Consider the following 22,216-nt stretch of genomic DNA (forward strand, 5'->3'; position numbering starts at 1 on the left):
CCTATAGATGAGTACTTAACAAATATGCTAGAACAGCAGGATACTTCCCTGAATGTCTTACTATTAATTCTCCTAGTTACTGAGTCTTTTCAGTTTGACTATACTGTACATGTATCTGTGTGAGACGTTCAGAAGGTTCAAGCCTAAATGGGTTGTCCATTTTGGACAGCCCAGCACCTGGCTACAGGTAACAGAGGGATACCCAGGGAACTGCACCATATTTGCTATACAGAGGTCATGTTTTATTGGGCAGTGATTTCTCCAAAAAATGGACAACCCCATTAATGGCAAGCTAACACCCAGAACTAATCTTTCCCCTACTAAGTCATCAATACATGTTACTTGCCTTCCAGTGTCTGGTGGTAGTGAAGTGCTGGTTAAGCATTTTATTATCCTTTCTAGGGACCTGCTGTTAGGCTGGTACTTCTAATCTTTCACATTGTATTTTAAATTGAAAAAAGTAACATACAGAATATTAGGAATACTGCTGTGTATTTGGTAAGTATATAAAAATAGGGTAATTTTTCAGGGGAATAAATTTCAATGGGCAAATGTCTAAGGAATAACCGGGGCTTTAAAGATTAGAGACAGTGGGCAATTAGCAATGCCCTTTCATGATACTCAAATACTGGAAAGTCGCTAAAATGGGGTGGAAGTCATAAAATGAGGAGTAATATTGAAAACAATAGAAATATTGTTCTGTTATAGAGAAGCTGCTAAAGTAGAAATGTGTTGGGGACCCATTTATTTATAAATTCTTGCTTATCATAATCATCCAATAGTGTTTTCAAATGTACAATTCTTTTTCAGACGGAATTTTTTTCCTGTACTTCCACCCACTTGTATGTACAGGGGCTGAGCAGTAAAGAGTACATTTTATTTAATAACCTGTGTAACAGATTGAGGCCAGATATATTCATACATATTACCATCCTATAGTGTGAAAAGAAACCATGAGGATAATATCCAAATCTTTTTTTTTTTCATGTCTCTTGTAAACAATACTTTATTTTACATCTGGTATTTATGTATGACTCCTTCAACTTTAATGCATTGCTTAGTAATGGAAGTATAAGAGGAATGCTGTGAGTATAGTTCTATATCACCCAAGATGAAGAGGTTGCTAACTAGTGCCACCTAGCCTGCAACTATCGCACATCACTCTCACCAGCCCATGACTTCTGGGGTGAGTGATTTTGGGATGAGATCATTTATGCCAAACTCCCTTTCCCATCACTTGGCCAGAGTCTTTCCATACTTGATTCTTACTCCATCTGGTGGTCTCATCTTCCATGATCCTTTGACTCTTTTCTGCTCGGAACTTGAGATCTTACTTGCACATCTATAACGTATCCACATAGCCCAATGGTTGTTATAATAGTCATTCAACTTAGCCTGGTTAGTGCCTTCTCTCTTCTTGTATAATGTCATGGTTTGGGCTTCAAACACAAGCTCTGGTGGTGCTTTAACCTTCAGCTACCGATCAGGTAAATTTCATTTTCCATGATTAACCACTGCTTATTTTTTCAGACACAGTTTCTCCAACTCTCACTTAGAATACATTTCTTATCAGGAGCATTTTCCATGGTAATGTCTTTCTTAAGTCTGCAATATGCAACTACTATGCCTTCTTTCTTAGCATTTCAACAATCCTCTTTTATTTCTTTACACCTTTGTGATTCAAAATTTATTGTAAATTTGTATTCAACATGTTTAATTGCAACCTGTATACAATGCCCTAGACCAGATTTAATCAGATTTCTAACCTATTTCATAGACAAATTAGACACTTTATTTTCACAAAGGAGCTGGCATAGTGTCCTCTAGAAAAGCCTTCTCCTCGTTAGTTAGGTCATTACACTCATTCTCCACGGCCTGGCTGACCTTCTCTAAGTTCTCTCTTCACCTTTTTTGTCTGCTCCATCTGCTCAGACATGATTGCAACAACCTGTGCATGTTACTGTATAAGACCCAGGATTTGGGCTTTGTGTATTCATACTTCCTATTTCTTTGAGCTGTCCAAGTCCCCATCTAATCATGCAGTTGATTGCTGATTTTCTCTAATTCATGTTTAAGCTCCAGCACTTCCTTCAGGGAGCAAGGACAGTTCTTTGATATCTTTGTCACATTCTTTTGCATATTTGGCAGAAAAAGTTTTCTCTTTACTGTAACTGATCAAACTCCTCTGTCTTCTCTTCTACAGTTTTTCTCCGAAACTCAAAATTACTGATGGTTGCTTATTTTTCAGTTTGCACAATTTACACAGTCTTTTAATATTTGTATGTTATTATCTCTTTCTTTTGCCCACTTGGTTTGAAACCACAACAAGCGAAAGGTGTTTTTTTTATCAAATCACTCTGATAGTCCCACTTAATTTTACTATATTCCTTGCACACTCCACAAGTCTCACTTGTTAGGATTCATTTAGAATGTCTTTCTTTTAACAGCTTGATGGGCTGTTTTCCCCATGTGCTTTCTGTTACCCTCTGATATTCCTTTATGCATTCTCTTATTTCTACATTACTTGCTGAACTACTATAAGTTTTTGGGTCAAAACAAGCAGGGTCCCCTATAATGACCTCTTATTTCCAATAGAAAGCAACTGCAGCTCTGCTGCAAATTTTTTCGAGTGTTCCTAATTAAGGTTGTTTTTTTCTTAATTTGATAAATACCAAGGGATGTCTCGAAATTATATTTAGCATCCAGAAGAAAACTTTAAAATTAAATTATGACTCGCCCTACTCAACATCCAGAGACGGTTCACTAGAAAGTAACTATCCTAAGCCACTGTCCTGACTAAATAGCCATAAATGTACAACAGACTTCATTGTACTTTCTGAAGCTCACTTATCACAGAATGTCACTAGCTACAACATTTGTTCAGTAATGCAAATGTGTAATATTGATTTGGTGTGATATCGATTTAGCTAATTGGTTAGCTAAGTGAGCACAATGTTGTAGTAGGCTACTCCATCAGTCAGTGTCCTATACAGCTATAACAATGTTTTTAGGTTATGTTTATATGAGTGCTTAACATGTGTTGTGTGGTGCATTCAATTGCATTTGGTTATTAGGCGGACATAAAGTGCAGCTCAAATTAGGCCTCTATGAAGAACATACACATGATTTTTTTTGAAGAACACGAACCCAAATGAAAAATGATAAGCTCATTCATGGTACATCATGTGTTTTTTGTTTGTTTGTTTGTTTTTCATAAAGTTTTGTGCATTGATTCTGTTTTTCATAGGGATCAATTATCTTTACTAGTAGATATTTTTAACTATGTTTATAGGTGCTGTAGCCATGTGGTTTATTACCGTAGAGCTGAGCGTCTATAAAGCATTTGTTTGAATGTATCTCTATTACTTGTGCTTTTATATAGTGTGTCACAAGGTAAAAGGTAAACGGATATGTAATTTATTTCCCATGTCAAAATGGCTACTTTCTAGAAATTTTCATACATAAGTTTGTACCTGTCTGAAGCGCAGTCATTTCTTTTGGTACATTTGTTTTGATTACTCTATCTACTCAATTTACAGGAGGCATAGTTGACAAAGACCTTCGTCGCTACCTCAATTTACGGTTTCAGAAGGGTTCAGTAGATCATGAACTTCAGCAAATCATACGAGACAACCTCTACCTCCGAACAGTGCCATGTGAGTACTATACAAAGTTACTGAATGTATTGCAATACACTGAGTCTTTTTTCAGACTCAGAGTGTATATAATCTAAGTATAACAAAGTAAACCAACAGTTCTTAAACTAATGCTCACCTTACCAGCTCCCTCAAATAGAAGTGGTTAAAACATTAAGATATAACCTGTATTCAAATGCTAATCTTCTATTCTCTGAGATGAACAATACATGGTTGGCAAATTCTAATGCTATACTTTTTTAGGGCCTGAGTCATTAAGGAAAGTAAGGCAAAAAAAGGAGTTAATGTTCTCTGGGACAAACCATGTTACAATGCCAGGGGTGAAAATTAGTTTATTACTTTGCGCATAATTTAAATACTGGCTGTTTTTTCATATAGCACACAAATACTTGATAGCTTTATTTTTACACTGAAATTTAATGTTGATCTAGGACATGTCCTTCCCCAACTATAAATCTGTCCCCACATTTTAAATTTACCTCCCACTCCAATGCAACATAGGTTTGCTCAGGTGCAAAGTTACTCCTCTTTTATGCCTTGCTCGCCTTAATGACTCAGACACTTAATGTTTTGGAAACACTGTTTCTGCAAACCTATTGTTTCTTCCATCAGTCTCATGTTATGCTTATCTCTTGCTCTAAATTTATAACACCTAGACATCATCTAATTACCGATATTAGAGCAACCTGTTTCCAGCACAGTTAAAAGTGACAAGTCATTAAGTCGGCCACCAAAGCGGTGACCCTGTTGTTTGTCCTGATTGCCAAATGCCTACAAACATGGCAAAATGAGACAGATCCAATCACTCAATAGTCGGGCACAATGACTGCATTGCAAGGTGGCCCATGCAGTCTAGTAATCAGATGTCCAAACATATTTCAATGTTGTAATGATCTGACCAGATTTTTGACTCTACACAATGAAATCTGATTAAAATTGGTTAAGTGTGTTCAATCATATGATGTGTTTGAGACAAATTTGGTGTAACGGAATTAATTAGTGAAAATGCCTTTACGAAAACTAAAGAAGGGTGTAACTTGCAATCACCAGGTCCCATAACAAAACTTTGGGGGAGGTCCCAGTGATGCGTATCTACTTACTGCTCAGAGTGGCTCCCACTCTACTCTTCTGAGTATTCCAGAAGTGTGGCGCAAATGCAGTGGAGAATTACCTCAGAGGAACCCAAGGCTCAAACGGGTCTGCACTGCGCATGCACCAGTCCCGAATAATGCTCAGGAGAGCAGGAGCTTGACATGAATTGTCGGGCCTCCCCTCACTGCCCCGTAATAGCAATATAGGCTACTATAGCAATAGTTATGCCCCTGGCTACAGAAATAACTGCTTCTAAGGCTCAGTTCTAACAACTAGGTACATTTATTCCAACAATTCAGCAATAAAAATTATAGACTTTTGTAAAATACAGAAAATAAATTACATATAGGTTTAATGAAAGTAAAGTTGTTAAAATAAATAGAAATTGTACAGTTATAATGAAATTGTCCGTTAAGTATGTGCTTTATGTGCTGAAAAGCAATATTACATTTAATTAGCTAAGCAGAGTACTATATCCATGCCATTTGAATAGTAAAATTAAAATAGGAATATGCCAGTATCTAAATGATTTATTATGTGCTTATTTATATGTAACATTTATATAAGTAGACTAGTGTTTTCATCAGTATCACAGATTGAATGCATAGCACAAGGCTTAGCTGCTGAAATCAAGAAGCCAGTTGAGAATTTTTATTTAAGTGACTGTATCAGGTGCCTGCATGTCTTTCACACATCAGTATTGATTTGTGTCCCTGTGTTAAAAGCAACCTGTGTTCTTTGTGTTTATCTACAACTGCACGACACTTTAACTGCCATTGTACTTACTCTGAGATGAGAGCTGCATAATTATTGTAGCCACTGACAGCTGCAGTCTATAAATAGTAGTTTGATATGCTTGTTGCATTCTCTGATGATGTGCAATCTTTTTCTATTTTGCATTTTGAGATTGAGACAGCACTTAAAAAATGTAACATTACAACTTTTGTATTTTCCATGTTATTATGATATTGCTCTAACAATGGCATTATTTATTTATTGGTGTAATTCTTAAAAGCGTTGGACAACCCTATGGCATTAATGCTGCTGTCTGTATTAGACAGCGGTCAGTTGGGAGAAACTTGAAACGTGCGGGATGACGGGACATGATTGGATGAGAGCTGAAGCTACTTACTACTTTAAAATGCCCCACGGTCAATCATGGTCACATACAAAAGCAGCTTTTGTATGTTATTTTAGGTAAAATGTTTTTATTAGCTTTTTGGAAGACTGCAACATATGATTTCTTTCTCTAGTCAAACTACAACTCCCAAAATCCAGTATTGTAGTTTGATAAAAATGACAAGGAAAGATATAATAATCTACAGAGCTACCACATTCTGGGCAAATGTGTTTCTTTTTAGCATATATTAGAAGCATAGTTGCCAAACTATGAAGATTGGCCTCCAGGAGTCTCGGTATGGAGGTGGGTGTGAGGTAATGATGCAAACGCATCATTTTACTACAGAGGGGGGACGGACCAAAATGATGCAATTCTCCTGGAATCACCTGATGGAGGCTTTAAATCTGCCCACTTCACTAGGCAGTAGGCAGATGCGGGAGAATTGCCAGCTCTCCCGGGAGTCTGGGAGACCTACCCGGAATTCTGGATTCTCCCAGACATTCCGGGAGAGTTGGAAGTAAGAACTAAGTCAGGAAGGCTGGGACATATGTCACACTCCAGCGAGCAGGTACTGTACCCTTGCCAATGGTGTACGCAACAATGCAGGCTTTTTTTCTGTAGGAGGGTGGCCTATCGCTTTTCACCTGCTAGCTACGCCTATGGTTATGCATAACCACACCCCCTTTTGTATGAACACACCCACTACCAGCGGCAGCGCAATTTTTTTTTACATGCTCAACTATAAGAGGGGCTCCATTAAGTTGTTGTACCGGCGCCCTGAATTCCTCTTGGCAGCCCTGCCTGCGCTGTTTTCTGTGTTTCTTCTGGTGTGGAGAAGAGATTCAACTGTGAACTAGGAATCATTGGTCTCCATGTGAAATGCTGTCACCTTTGTACACAGGTGCCTTTACACATCACCGAATGATTGTAGACGCAAAGTAGACCTGTCATATCCAGGTTCACTCTGCCTTATATGTGTGCCTGTGTGTGCACAGAAGACACTGTGTTTTATACAAAGCAATGTTCCCTAGTTACTCTCTGCTTCTCTCCTCTGCCTACCAGTGGAAAGGCGAAATGTAGCACAGGCAGATTAAAACTGTCTGTGTGCATACTCTCAATACCTTAGGGTATAATTGTCCTTTTGAAAGTAAATCTATTTTTGTAATTGTATAGATCTCATGTGTTATAATACCACCAAGAGTAATTGAAACGTATATCTGTTGTCAGTTTGTCAGAAAGTAAGACAACAGGCTGAAACTGTATACAATATAAAGCAATCAGTTTATAGAAAAGACCACGCTCTGTTTATTCTACACCGTAGAGCTCCAATATTGATGACTAATCTGTCTAGATTAAGTGAATGTGACAAAATAGATTTGGGCTGGACAGCCATGCAATCTGGTGCCAAATAAGCAGGGTCTGGTCACAGTAGAAACCAGTTTAAAATCAAAGCAGTAGTGTCACTTATTTTGTTCCCTGGTCAGGTAACAGACGCAATAGTGTATAATGGATGCTCCCTCAACTGCTGATGTAGTTTCCAGGTCAATTAACACGGTACCACCTGGAGGGCTGCATGCATTTTAAAAGCAGCAAACAGCATCCACTGAGCATATTCTATGCATTAAATATGAGTTTAGTGAATAGTTTATTCTTTATTGCTTTTGAATGAACAAACACCTTTTTAGGTTTGATATATTGTTGCTTTTATTTTAAACAAAGATATTCATTTGTTATTTGCTACATACAGTATTTGCAACGTCTGTTTCTTTGTTGCAAAGCTACTGCTTTAAACTGCACTCTCGAAATCTAAGGGCTCATTCACACATGTGCTCTGGGAACGTGGAAAAAAAGCATGAAAACTAAGGCACAATTCAAATGCATCTTAGTGAAGTATTTTTTATCATGCTTTCCATGTGCTCTTGATACATTGGGGTATATTTACTTAATTGCGGGATTCAAAAAGTGGAGATGTTGCCTATAGCAACCAATCAGATTCTAGCTGTCATTTTGTAGAAAGTGCTAAATAAATGATAACTAGAATCTGATTGGTTGCTATAGGCAACATCTCCACCTTTTTCAAACCCGCAGTTTAGTAAATATACCCCATTGTCTCTTAACTGATGCAATCTATTGTACCAGTAGTACATTAACACATGAGAAATAAGTTGTGCGACATTCTAAAATGTTAAATGCAGTGTTACAATTTTAGAACACAATGAAGGGAACAAGCGCATAAGAAACCATTCATCCTTATTTTCGATGTGTTTTTCAGGCATAAGTTAGTGACAAGAACACAGTAACAGCTGATAGGTATGAACAAGTCCTCGGGGTCTGTCTTTCCTGATCTAGTAACAAACTAGGACATTTGTTACCTTAATTATGGTGTGATCAGCAAGAGCAGAGCAATATCATAGAGATGGCATTACCAGTGCACATACAATAACAAGGGAGAATTGGTTTGTTTATATAAATTAAAAGTGATCTTCTCTTAAATTAAAATTTCACTTTACTGTAACATTATATGAATGTTGAAAATGGAATAAAAACCATTTGATGGCTTGGGGAAAGTATTTCAATTGGTTTAATGTTTTACATTTTACTCACTCAGTTTAATGAGTTATTCCTTTTAAGTTATATTATGGTATTTCTGTAACATTTTTCGTTTTACATGCCAAGGAATGCAGCAGGGTTGTTTTACTACTTAAGAAAAAAAATGAATAATATATTACCAGATAATTTGCAAGAGGCTAAATTGAACTTAATGGTAGAATTTGGAAGTTGTATCATTTTCTGTGGTTATTAATTATAATGAATATGACTAAATTTTACAGCGTAAGTACTAATTGAACGTTGATAGAAATATCAGTGTGGTAATGCCTTTCTGATGAGGACTACAACCATAAGTCAATATAGCTTTGCTTTGGCTAAAACATACTCAAGACATTTCTGAAGACAGGAAAAGTGAAATGTCTCCCTCCGTTTTATAGGGTTTTAGTTATATGTGAAATATTAGCCGCTTAATATGATCTAACTATTTATCCCAGGACTCCAAGCCTCCTACATGGCACTTTGTATTAAAATAAAATTATCACACCAACAAGGATCTTATATATACTGAAAGTCATGTGGGCTGCACTGTAGAAACAAATTTACCTTTCATAAATTTTGTAATGTCATTCTTGCCATTTCACTCTTTACTTTGAGGATGACATTCTCGATTTGCTAGCAGGGCCTGTGTAATTAATGATACTGTGATGCATTACAACGTTGCGTACACATAGCAAATCAGCCAAACAAATAATTGTAGTACAGTGTTTTAATTAATATTTCCACCGTACATAAACAATGTAATTTCTTTAGATATATTTTTCACATTGTTATTTATTCTAAAAGTTTATTGATGTTTTCCTTTCTTTTTTTTTTTATCGTATAATTTCTCAATTACAGAGCACATTCAATGCTCACCAGAAAAAAAAACTTTTAGACCAGTACAAGCTAATGGTCCCCCCACAGAAGCACAAACCCTGCACTGACCAACCTTGGGCTGGTATTCAATCTAGCAGGGGACCCCATGCTCAATGTGCAGTGGGAGTTTCATAGGGCACAAAACACCCCACATGTTTAGTGGTGCATCAGGAGTTTCTTTGTATAGCTGTGGTCATATCATTTATGTCTTAAATATCACCAGAGTAAGTGGACTTGATTGTTGATCTGGTGTATAACTTGTGAATGACAGGGCAGGACATAAGGCTCCCACGGTTCTGCTAGTTAGTTGTGAGGGTCTTCCAATATTATTTTAGTTCTGGTGAAGTTATTTTTAAGGGTTGTCCAATTAGTTTTGCACCTGGAGCCATTATGCGGTGCCCAATGGCTTACAGGGGCCAGTAGGTAAATGGATATCCAAGGAAGATGGAGCAATGCAACCCAGCATAACAGCATTAACTTCCCAACAATGACCATATATATTATGTCCAACCATATACTTTATTCCCAACAGTGATAGAACACATTGGGTCTGATTCATTAAGGAAAGGAAAGCGAAAGAAATTAGTAATTACTAACTTTGCACCTTGGCAAAAACCATGTTGCATGGGGAGGGGGGGAGATATAAATGTAACATTTGGAGACAGATTAATATAGGGCATGTCCTAGATCAACTTTAAGTTTCAGAGTGCAAATCAGCTAGCAAGTATTTGTGTGCTACATGAAAAAACAGCCAGTACTTAACCTATGTACAAAATAATAAACTAATTTGCACTCCTTGCATTTTAACCTAGTTTTGTCCAGGAGAAAACTTACTCATTTTTCTCCCTTAATGAATCAGGCTCATTATGTCCAGTTGTTTCTATATAAAGTATGACCAACGCTTGCCACTATACATTATGCCCAGCAGGGACTACTTACATTATGTTTACCAATGATTACATGTATAATTACAATAGTAGCCACACAGATTATACTAACCTAGGACCACACACATTATACCAAGCAGTGCCTATATGCTTTATAATCCAGAAATATAGCTGTTGACACTGAAATTGATACAATCATTTGTAAAATAGATATTGACCTTGGTCCCTGTATTGTTCCTTTATGTCCTAGTTATTCAACTGTGGAAGGCAATGACCTATGAGCTATATACCTGTAGAGGGCAGCAAATGATTTTAGCACATATGACTTTTTCAGACAGTATTTATTAGTTGGTGCTATCTTATGAGGATATCCTTGTATATATGAAAATGTTTTCAGCAGGGATGCCATCTAGTATTTTACTTAAACTTGCTGCTTTTTCTGTTTTATCATAAAATCAATCAGCAGAAATGGATTGTTCTTGTTCTTTCAGTTGCCATCAGACTTAATGTCATCTTCTCACAAATCAGCACGTAGAGAGACATAAATGAGTGGAACATGCTTGGAATTCAGTCATTTATTTAAATGACTGAATTCTAAGCATCAGACAGTACATTTTTATGCAGATCTACCTAATAACATTTACTTTGTTTTTAGTTTACCAACTGGGTACCTGGGTTTAGGTGGGAGGTTTCCATTAATAATAAAGTCAAACCAATAAATACATAATTTCATATCTGCGGTACAAAGAGTACTAATAGAACATACACAGGTCAGGCTATGGAATTGTCAGGAATCGCACAAAGACTTTTGAATCCAAACAGCCAGACCGATTGGACTGTACCAATAGTTGAGGTACGGATGCTAACGAAGGATAGGTATTTACCAGGTATCCCCACGAGGAGGTATGGTCTTAGGTGCTATCTTTCTGCAGCTCACAGGTATCAGATGTGGCTGGTAGGAAGACTGAATCAGGCATGAATTCAGGATTGCAAGTAGTCTGAAACCCTCTGGTGTAGATGAATCTAACCAGGGAGATACTGGCATTGATAGAATAACCAGGTAGATACTAGCGTGGATGGAATAACCAGGGACACACTGGAACAGGTTAGAATAACCAATATTACTAAATAGAACATGCTTCTTCTACACTAACGGCAGCTCTGGAGGAGAAGATTATCCCCAAAGCCGCTGAAACAAGTTGGAAGAGCATGCCAGACCCCAGTAAGAACATCAGCGGGTCTGGAACATGACAGTAACATTTACAACACAACTGAGGGACTGCTTTTACGTGTTTGTACCATTGCACCCACATTTGCCCAGGGATGACCTTTTTTGCAGGTGCCATCATTTGTAACTTGGAATTGGCAGATAGGATGGACCATGAAAATCTGAAGGTGTGCTCTGCATTTATGAGGATTCTCAGTAGTCTTCTGCCTGCTCAGTGGTGTTTCTAACCACAAAGATACCTGAGGCAGCAATTGAAATAGCATCTTTCTCATGTGCTTGTATAAACCACCATAAACTTTTGTATACAAGTTGTCACTTGTATAATACCACTGTTTAAGACTTATAGTAAACAAAAAATATACTTTATAACAATCAATTTCAGTCATTTTGCTGCCCCAAATATTTACTGCATGAGACAGCAAAATTTAGACACACTCCTGGAGGTGGTGTAAACATCATTTTACAGTAATAAAAAGATTAAGATGTATAAATAATAAGTGATACCTGTTATTTTGTCTTACTTCTCTGACGTGTCTAATAATAAAATAGGTGACACCAGAACTATGGGAAAGTTGCTTAATCAAATGAGTTGGGCCATTAAAACAGAAATTTTAGAAAAATTAAATCTTATTAGAAAGCCCTGCCCTCTTTCCCTGCATGATAGTTAGTCGGAAAATGTATAACTTGTCAAGAGACCCAGAGAGATTGAGGTTCATTTTATCTTTGCATGACCTACACTGGACAATATTAGACATTACTAATAGAAATAGTATTCTTGATAGTACAAAACTACTGTCAGATGGCAGAGGTGAGGTGAACTGATGGAACGTCGAGGGACAATTGTAAGGAATTATAAAGTTTGAGACGATCAATATAAGCGCTTGTAATTTTACTTACCATTAAGGACCGCAAAAGTCCACGGCAGAGTGATAATCTAACTCATGTATGAGAATTCAACATCTCAACAGTTCTCCCTGTATAAACATTGACAAGTATGCATGGGTTTTGCAAATTAATTAAACATGGCGACATTTGCTAGGGCACATAAAAGTGAAACTATTATTTCACTTTATGGTTCATAAATGTTACTTGAATAAAATTTCTGGAATTCTAATCACATTATGATCTATTTACTTTGAGGTTAAAGGCCTCTTAAGTTACCGTGCCCTTTTAATCAATTTAGATTGGATTTCAGCTATAGTTTGTACTTCATTAAATTGAATCACTTCTATACTTATCAATAAACCTATTCCTATGGACTGAATAATGGGGCCATTCTTGGACAGGGATGTATATAGAGTTCACTCAGCAAATTTTCATTACATTATATCCCTAGACTAGTACAGCAGACTGTTACAAATATGCTGAAGCCTAGAATAGGCTTAGTATCTGCACTGTTCTATCAGCTGGAGAAAAAGCTCTGAGAAGCACTGTCCAAAACAATGTTCAAGAACTTCAGGCCCCCATCATGGACAGAGTTATGAACACTAAGGCAAGAGATCTCATTAATTGAAAATGGCTGTTGCACAATAGAGATTGACACAGTGCCAATAAAGGACATCTGTAGATTCTCTCTATGAAATCGCACTGGTATTATTGGCTGAAATCAACTGTGACTTCATTGGATAGAAGATTTCAATCTACTTCTTCATAAAACATCATCTTATTCAGCCCTCGACAATTTTGTTCCTTAAGAAGTTAGACAGCACTGTCATGTCTTACAAATAACAAGGACATAACTCAACTGCCCCTCACAATTATATAATGAGTGAAGATGGAAATTAATGCTGTATATGTCCTAGAATTTCAATCCATCACAATCAATGATCATCCTCTAAGAATGTCATCTTCATATGGACTGATACTTTATTCTTTATAGTACATGTCTCTCTACATACACCTTCTTCTCGGTCTTACTTTTGATGAAACATTTCTGGACAGAACATATCGATTGGATTTGTTAAGATTTGAGGCATAATGTTTGAGTACTCATATTAAATAAATCTAGATCTACAAATACATGTATCCTATAGAGATGTAGAGCAAGCGGTGCAATATTTGCTTCACTGCAGCAGAGGGATGGATTAGCATGGGAAATAGAGAAGTTGAACCCTATTCCTGATGAATTATGTGGTAGTACTAAAAGGTGAACAAATATGTTCTATGCTTTTGGCCTCAATTAGAGTCTTTTTACACAAGGTAATTAATTCTGTACTGTACATGCACAAAAAAAATTATGCATTGATCCATATAAAGTTTTTGGTGTATATTTCGCTAATGCCTGAAGAGGTGGTACAAGAGGGGGAAGTAACGAACAGTAAGGGCGCATTCACAGAATTTGGATGCAGATGTAAATATGCCTGTCATGCAGTTTGTCTTTTCAAGGTGCTGAACCACTAGCACATATATATGTGATGAAGATGATTATTATTAATTTTTATTTATAAGGTGCCACAAGGTGTCCGTAGCGCCTTACAGGGACAAACAAATTACAATACAATGGGAGACAGCTCAGTACAGTAAACAGTAAGCACAGTAACTCAATAAGCTCAATGCACAGCTAGAGAGGGTGGAGAAGGGGGAGGGAGGATCCGCAAACAACGGGGCCCAAGAAGACAGGGAGACTCCCAGGGGGGAGGAGAGAGCGAGAGTGGACGTGGGGTGGAGGACCCTTGAGGAAGAGGGCTAAGTAGCTGGAGAGCAGAGTTAGAAGTGGTGGAAGCAGGAGGAGAGATGGCCCTGCTCAGAGGAGTGTACAATCTAAGGGGAGGGGTGGACAGACAGAGAGACGCAGGGGAGAGAGGGAGAGTAGGGGGACAGAGGCAGAAGATAAGGTAGGAAGTTAAGTGGGAGACAGAAAGGCTTTAAGAGAAAGGTGAGTTTTTAGGGCCCGTTTGCAACTGGACAGATTAGGGGAAGTTCTGATGGAGGGAGGGAGCTTGTTCCAGTGGAGGGGGGCAGCGCGGGTGAAGTCTTGGATATGCGCATGGGAGGAGGTTATAAGGGGGGAAGAGAGGCGACGCTCAGAGGCAGAACGGAGAGGGCGGGATGGAGCATGAATAGAGAGGAGAGTGGAGATGTAGGGCACAGTGGAGTTGGCGAGGGCCTTGTAGGTGAGGGTGAGGAGCTTAAAGAGGATTCTGAAGGGGAATGGGAGCCAGTGAAGGGCTAGGTAGAGGGGGGAGACAGAAGAGGAGCGGCGAGAAAGGAAAATAAGCCTAGCGGCAGCGTTAAGATCAGATTGAAGGGGAGCGAGATGAGAGTAGGGGAGGCCATTGAGGAGGAGGTTGCAGTAGTCCAGGCGGGAGATGATCAGAGAGTGGATAAGGCATTTGGTGGCAGCTTGGGAGAGGAAGGGCCGGATGCGAGCGATGTTACGCAGCTGGAAAACAATCAGCAGCACTATCTAGCCACATTTGATTGGCTGTATGCAGATTGACCTCTAGTACTTCATTCATTAGCATCACTGCTATATTAGATCAATTAATTAAGTTACTTATTGGGTGTCTATTTGCATTACTTGTCATTTCCATACAGACTGCTGCAGGAAAGATGATTCCCATTTAACCTTTAATGAGATACTCAACAAATATGGAGGTGTTGTAGTTTATTCTTTTTATATAGTAAATGCAACTTTCACTTTTATTAAGATATTATTATTATTATTATTATTATTATTATTATTATTATTTTCTCTTGTGTATCTGTACAAAAATGTGGTTTTATTGCACTATTCAGTTGTGTACCAATAGGGTAATGACACTTCTGGATTGAATACTAACATGTATGCCAAATACCTGCGTATCCTACACTTCCGTCAGGCAGACATATATATATATATATATATATATATATATATATATATATATATATATATATATATATATACTGACTAGCCTGGCCAGTGCCTGGTGTAAATAATACTCTCTTTGAGCTATTTTTATTGCAAGATGCATCTGACTCTATATATGAAGAAAGTACACTTGTTCTTGCATGTGTCTTCTCCTATGTGCGTCAAAGACACATATGCATTCACCTCTAAATCAGCCTCTTTGTCTCTAAGGCTTTATATTTCCCTGGTAACTTTATCTGATAAAATGGGTTTTTCAATTTATCATTGAAAATCCCATTTAAACTCTTGCACCATTTTTTGTTGCTGATACCTGCTTATTATTGGTTGAAACAGTGCTAGCAGCCCTGTAAGTGGGATATAGAAATGTATTTATAATTATCATAGCTGTGAAAAGCCCACTGAAAGGTTCCCATAGGTAATTGATGCCATGTGTAATGTGTTCAGTAGATATATTTGTTGTATTTGCATCTGAGTAAATAGTTTATTGGAAAATAAATTACCATTGCCTAATTTAGTTGTGATAGTAAATAGTTGTTACTAATATGTATAGCAACTATGTGATTTGAAGTCAGCTCGGAAACTAGCTTGAGCGGTTTATTAAAAATAATGAGCTATATACACTACAAGCGTTTTCCTATTTTGTTACAAAATAAAAACTTTTTCTGACACAGATTTCTGACTACTTTAATTAGACTTAGAATCTATGTTACACAAATTCATTAAAATGAATTGCCATGGCTTATAATGGATTGTGCGAAAATTAACAACTTACCTTTCATATACTGGAAACGTAAACAGAACAACACATTATGCATGAAATGTGTATATTTGGAATGGTTCACACATACACAGTGTGCATGGAATCCGTGCTGTGTGATGACATGAACATCACAGGCATCTCGCCTCATTTCTTATTGATGCTGATGGTTATGTGAAATATGTTCAGTGCATTGAGAAACCTCAGCCTATGATACTGCCCCACAGAGACATGCTATTAAACTTGTGTTCGTTCTGTTGTAGACTTTTTATGTTTGTATTACATTGCTTGTATTGGTTTTCCAATAGATGAAATAAGATATTTATTCTTGTAGCCTAAGTAATTTATTCCATTGCTTGAGATCAAAACAAAAATGTGAGGTTATTAGGGGTCTTGACATTTTTCTCAAAAGCTATAGTACATTGTAAAGGGCAATTTCGGGTATTAACCAGGGCGTTTCGCTGGAACATACTTTTTCATTTAAATGCAATACACAATACCATACGTTTTGTTAATATTTTCTGTTGAAAAAAATTGTGAAACTTACACTTTTACACAAAAGACAGTATAGAACACAATTCTCCCATTTATTGCTTTCCTATTCCCCATTACCTTCATATTTCCACTGAGACAGCAACACAAATTATACGACCATTAATATTAATTGTTTTATTTATTTATTTAAGAATGTTTATATATTTGTACTTGTAGGAGTTTGGGGGCATGACTCTGGCAGATTGGGCATAGCATGGGCAGGTTGTGGTGTGGTCTATAACATCCCAATTTTCCAACCAGTAATGTCTGAAGGTATTGACTGTGTCTATAATTGCCTGTAAGCACAGTTGAAACACAGCTAAACATTAGTGGACAATCATAATATGAAACCATGCACAGTATTTGTACTAAAAAACATTAAATAGACACACTGGAGGAGATTTATGGTGGCATGTAAGTGCATTTGCGTGGGAGAATTGTGCAGTTCATGGATAATTGCAATAGCACTGCCCAAATGAACAACTGGCTTTAGTATTTTGAGTTGCATATATCTGACCCATACTGCCTGTCATGAACGCCCAGCCTGTCCTAGATACAACAATCTGAACAGCTGGCCGTGACTGGCGTCACCTTAGTCACTTAGCAATGAATACACTACTTACTAGTTAAGACTTATTGTGTGAGGAAACACAATTGAGAAATATGGAACATTTCAGTCTTGATAGACCCCCTCATGAAAATTCACATGTTATTGTCTAAGGCAGAAGATTTTAAACCTTTTTCCACATAGCTCTCACACCCCACCTTTTGGAGTTTAGCTGTCAATAAGGACAGCTTGATCTCACAAATGTCACAGGGCTTTCAAAGTGAGCTAGGGATGTCCTGAGATCAGGAATGTTCACAGGACCTTGAGTTCTCACCTCTGCTCTTTCTGCTTGGCTAGATGGTTTACAACTTTAGGGTTTCAAACTGCTCAGAGATGCCTATCTCTCCTTGGTCTGGCTAATTTCAACAGATTATTGACACTTGCATAGGTTCAAATTCATGTCATCTAGCAAACCACACGTTGAGATTACATTACAAGGCTTCATACAATATACATTGTCATACCTGAATATTAAGGGAAAATATCAATAATACATAATCGTCACACCGACTTTGCTCTTGGAGTAGTGGATTGGGGGCATTCTAGTATAAGTGACGTAAAACAAGGGCATACAGATATACATCCTCTAGAATGTAAACTTTCCTAGCCAGGGTGTTCTCTGCCATATGTCTAATGTTTGTCTTCCTTGTATGTCCCTGGTGTCATGTTGTATGCTGAATTTTTTTGCTGTTGGTTTACTGACACACATGTAATTCTTATCTCTATCAGTGCAATCTGTAATTGTTAGCTCATGACTATCCATGCTTGTGTCATGATTAATTGTATTCATGTATCTGTTATGTGTATTGTGTTCATATACAGTATGTCATATCTGTAAGATAATTATACGACGCTGCAGAAACTGTGGCTCTGTATAAATAAACGCTGATGATGGTTTTTTCACATGTCCCTTATTTTGGCTTATGTATCTCCTATATACCTTACCAATTAATAAATTTGCACAAAACTGGTGCTGATTTCCAGCTAATAATGGATTGCTGTAAATTTGCTAAGGGCACATATATATTTATGCTAGATTTAAGATTGTACACATCTTAACATGTAAGTAACTCAGACTACAGACAGAAATGCAAATATGCAGATGCATATTTGCACATACACAAACAGAATTTTTTCATTCACCCCCTAGACCAAATAGAAAAGATAAAGAAATATCACTTTTCTGTCATTTGATTAAATCATGTGTGAACAAATCCTAGATGTCAGATCACCATAACAACCAAGGACATGCCAGGTCATAAGGTGTCCACGAGATGAGCCCTTCTCTCTCTCCAACCCTCTTTCTACCTGTATAAGCTATCCTACTTGCCGAGCATCAGCAGTTGTCGCCCTATTATTGGCTTATAATACTTAGTATATTCTGTCCATCCTCTCGCTGCTAATTGGCTGCCAGCAGTCGGAGCACAGAGAGAACTTGGCTAATCAGTCATCCATAGATTAATAACTTAACTTAATGCAGACTGGGAGAAGCATGAAGCGTTGACTACATGTAGAAATTACCTTACAGGACTCCAGAAAACTAAACTGATGGCTCAGCTTTGTAGTAATTGGCACCAGTGTGCCATAGGTGTGTAGTAATCGGCACCAGCTCAGCTTTGATATAATGGGCTCCAGTATGACACAGGTTTGTAGTAAGTGCACCAATGTGCCACAGGTTTGTAATAATTGGCATTAGTGTGATTTTGGCAAATGCCATACACACGTTTTAAATTTTTATTTTATCATTTTGCTAAATTCAGTAATTGTGCTTAAAAAATGTAGAAATACATTAAGTGAAAAGATGCAAACACGACATCTGCAGGGTGTAAATTTAATCAGAGATTCAGTAAAACTTACAATTTGACCAGAGCACAGTATTTCTGTTTATAGGCACACCCATTTTTCTAGAAGAGACACACCTACTATTTGATAACGCCACACCGCTTTAAGCGCAACGTACTATTCAGGGCCCAGTTAACGATACCTAGCTGCTAACTTTTGGAGTTGACTCCTATATTTTGGACAGTTTTATCAAGTCCTGGGTAAAATCCTACAAGACATATTAAAGCTCAGTATGTCTTCCAAATGAATACAATCTTAGCTGTGCAATAAAGCCTTTATAGCTTATCTTGGTCATAAATGATAAATCATTTGGAAATATTATCAAAAAGTATAATGGTAGCAATTTATCATACTGGTCTAAAATGATCTTGGCAATCAATGGCAGCACTTACAATAAAAATGAATCAATGTGCATTCCTTTGCAGTAAACATCGCATGCTGCTCCATAAACATTAGTAAGCAAAGGTCAGTCCTAATGCTTTGAGAGTTTAGTCATGCTTCAGTTTCTTATTAAAATGTGATTAATATGTCTAATAAAAAGATAACTCTACTTAGGAAGAATTCTTTCACAGAGACCACATGAATGTGTCATTTACTAGAACAATTTTAATTATGTCTTTATATTCCATTATAATAATTTTTATCGTTTTTATGCTAATTCAAGTTGTGAAGGGTAATTCTTGTTTTCTTTACATTTTCCTTGCTTGCTGGCATTCTAGTCTTCAATGACTTTCCCCCGAGTAAACCAAGTAAAAAGTAGAGATGTTCACTGACCCCCGTGTTCTTGTTTTTGTTTTTGGATCTGGATTAACTTTGTGTTTTGGTTTTGGCAAAACCGCCCTTGCGTGTTTTGCTTTTGGTTTTGGATCAATTTCTTTTTTGTAAAATCACATAATTTTGCTTTTTTTCCCCCCTACATTATTATTAACCTCAGTAACACTAATTTCAAGTCATTTGCAGTCAATTTTGACCACTTCACAGGTCACAATATTATTTTCATACACTTTCAAACAAAGACTGCAGCAGGTCTTGCCAATGATAAGAAGAAGGACATTGTCATGCCTGGGCATAAGACCAAAAAATCTACCTCTTATGTGTGGAATTATTTTTACCAAAATCCTGACAACAGTTGTCTAGCCATTTGTAGCATTGTAAAGCCACAGTTAGTAGAGGTAGGGACCTTAACCATCTAGGAACCTCATCCATGTTATGCCATTTGAAGCGAGTTCATGGAAAGCTTTTGTGAAAATCAGAAACGTATGCTAAAAATAACAACAAGAAGTCCAGCATCAGCAACCTCCCTTCTCTCAGCTAGATCCCAGGATCTGCACTCTACACGCCCAACACCTTCATCATCAATATCCTCACAAGTGATCGGAGTTAGTCCTGTATCCAAGTTTCTAAGGAGAGATGACTCCTCCCCTATCCATGACTTCTCAGAAGAATCCTTGAGCGTTAGGTCCACTGCTGCTGCTCCTGCTGCTGGGGGTGGATCTTCAACCCAGAAGCAGACCAAGACTATTGACTGTTAAACAATCCTTTGCAAGTGGAAGCAAGTATGAAAGCTGTCACCCTGTCGCAAAGCGGATCACAGACGCCATGGGGACTATGCTAGTAGGAGATCTGTGTCCAATATCCACTATTAATGCAGCTGGTTTTAGACAGTTACTTGAGGTCTTCTGTCCCCATTACCAAATTCCATCACAACACCATTTTACTAGAAAAGCTATTCCTCGCCTCTACCAAAAGGTTCGTAAAAATGTAATTATTGGGCTACAAAATGCCATTCTACCCACTGTATACTTAACCACAGATATGTGGACAAGCGGAACGGGGCTAACTAAAGATTATATGATTGTGACAGCCCACTGGGTTGGTGATTCACCTTCACCAGCAGGAACAGCAGCAGCATGTACCCAAGAATGTCACATTTTTCAGAGGCAGGCTACTCTGAATACCATTTGCTTCATTAAAAGGCATATTATTATTATTATTATCGTAGATTTGTAAGGCACCACAGTGCTCCACAGCGCCGTACAGTAGGGAAGACAAGGGCATACATAAAACAAGACATATGTAAAGCAAGAACAGACAAGGCAGACAAAACGAATGAAGACATGAAAACAAAGGGTATGGAGGACCCTGCTCATTAGAGAGCTTACTTTCCCATGGGAAGAGGGCACGCTGAATCAAGAGGAGCGAGTGTGGCTCAGAGTGGAGATTGGGATAGTTGTGAGGGTGCATTAGTGTGAATAGTGTTATCAAGGATAAGGTCACTTCTAAAAAAGAGATGGGTTTTCAAAGAGCATCTAAAGATTTGAAGGCTGTGGGAAAGTCTAATTGAGCGTGGTTGGGAATTCCATAAGTGGGGAGCAGCACGGGAGACGTCTTGAAGGCAGGAGTGAGAGGTGGGTATCAGAGACGAGTCAATGCACAGGTCAGAGGTAATACCGCTGACAACCTGTTTGAAAACCTAAGGGATGTCATTGCAAGATGACTTATCCTGCTTGGACTCTCCTAAGGATATGTGATTTCTGATAATTCCCCGCACTAATATTGATAGAGCAATCCAGCGAGGGGAATTACATCACATTCTCTGTTTTGCTCACACAATCAACTTGGTGGTACAAATCTTTTTAAAAAATGACAATGACATGCAGGAGATGCTGTCTGTGACCCAAAATATATAGGGTCATTTTCGGGATTCTGCAACAGCATGTAGGAGAATGCAGCAGCTGCAAGAAGAATAGAATTTAGGGGGAATGTACTTTAGTCCAGCGCAGTGGAGAATACTTTCTGTGTTGTGCAAAGTGCTGAAACCATTCGAAGTATTCACCTGTGAAGAGAGTGTAAACACTGTTAGCTTGAGTCAAGTAATTCCCCTAATTAGATTTTTTGAAAAGCAGCAAGAGAAATTGAAGGAGGAAATGAAACAAAGCAATTCCGCTAATTATGTTGGACTTGTAGATTAAGTACTTTATTCGCTTTGCCAGGATCCAAGAGTTATCAACATCTTGAAATCAGATCATTACATTTTGGCAACTGTGCTTGATCCTATTTTTAAGAGCTATATTTTCTCTTTCTTTCCAACTTACCCAGATCTCAGAGATGCAATGAGCTCCTGGTCAGCAAGCTGACAGCTCAAGTGGTACATGACACAATGACATCTCCTCCT

General features: G+C 37.8%; 1 protein-coding gene across 9 annotated transcripts in view; it reads left to right on the forward strand.

The window, feature by feature from the left end:
• Positions 1-22,216, forward strand: part of MAGI2 (membrane associated guanylate kinase, WW and PDZ domain containing 2) — a 768,432-nt gene that overhangs the window by 177,312 nt on the left and 568,904 nt on the right. For all 9 annotated transcript variants that reach the window (XM_075208713.1, XM_075208714.1, XM_075208715.1 and 6 more), the window contains one exon: positions 3,540-3,656. In XM_075208713.1, coding sequence (XP_075064814.1) covers positions 3,540-3,656 — 117 coding nt within the window. The remainder of the gene's footprint in view (positions 1-3,539; positions 3,657-22,216) is intronic.

Source organism: Mixophyes fleayi, chromosome 4 (assembly GCF_038048845.1).
Source record: "Mixophyes fleayi isolate aMixFle1 chromosome 4, aMixFle1.hap1, whole genome shotgun sequence".
Taxonomy (NCBI): Eukaryota; Metazoa; Chordata; class Amphibia; order Anura; family Limnodynastidae; genus Mixophyes; species Mixophyes fleayi.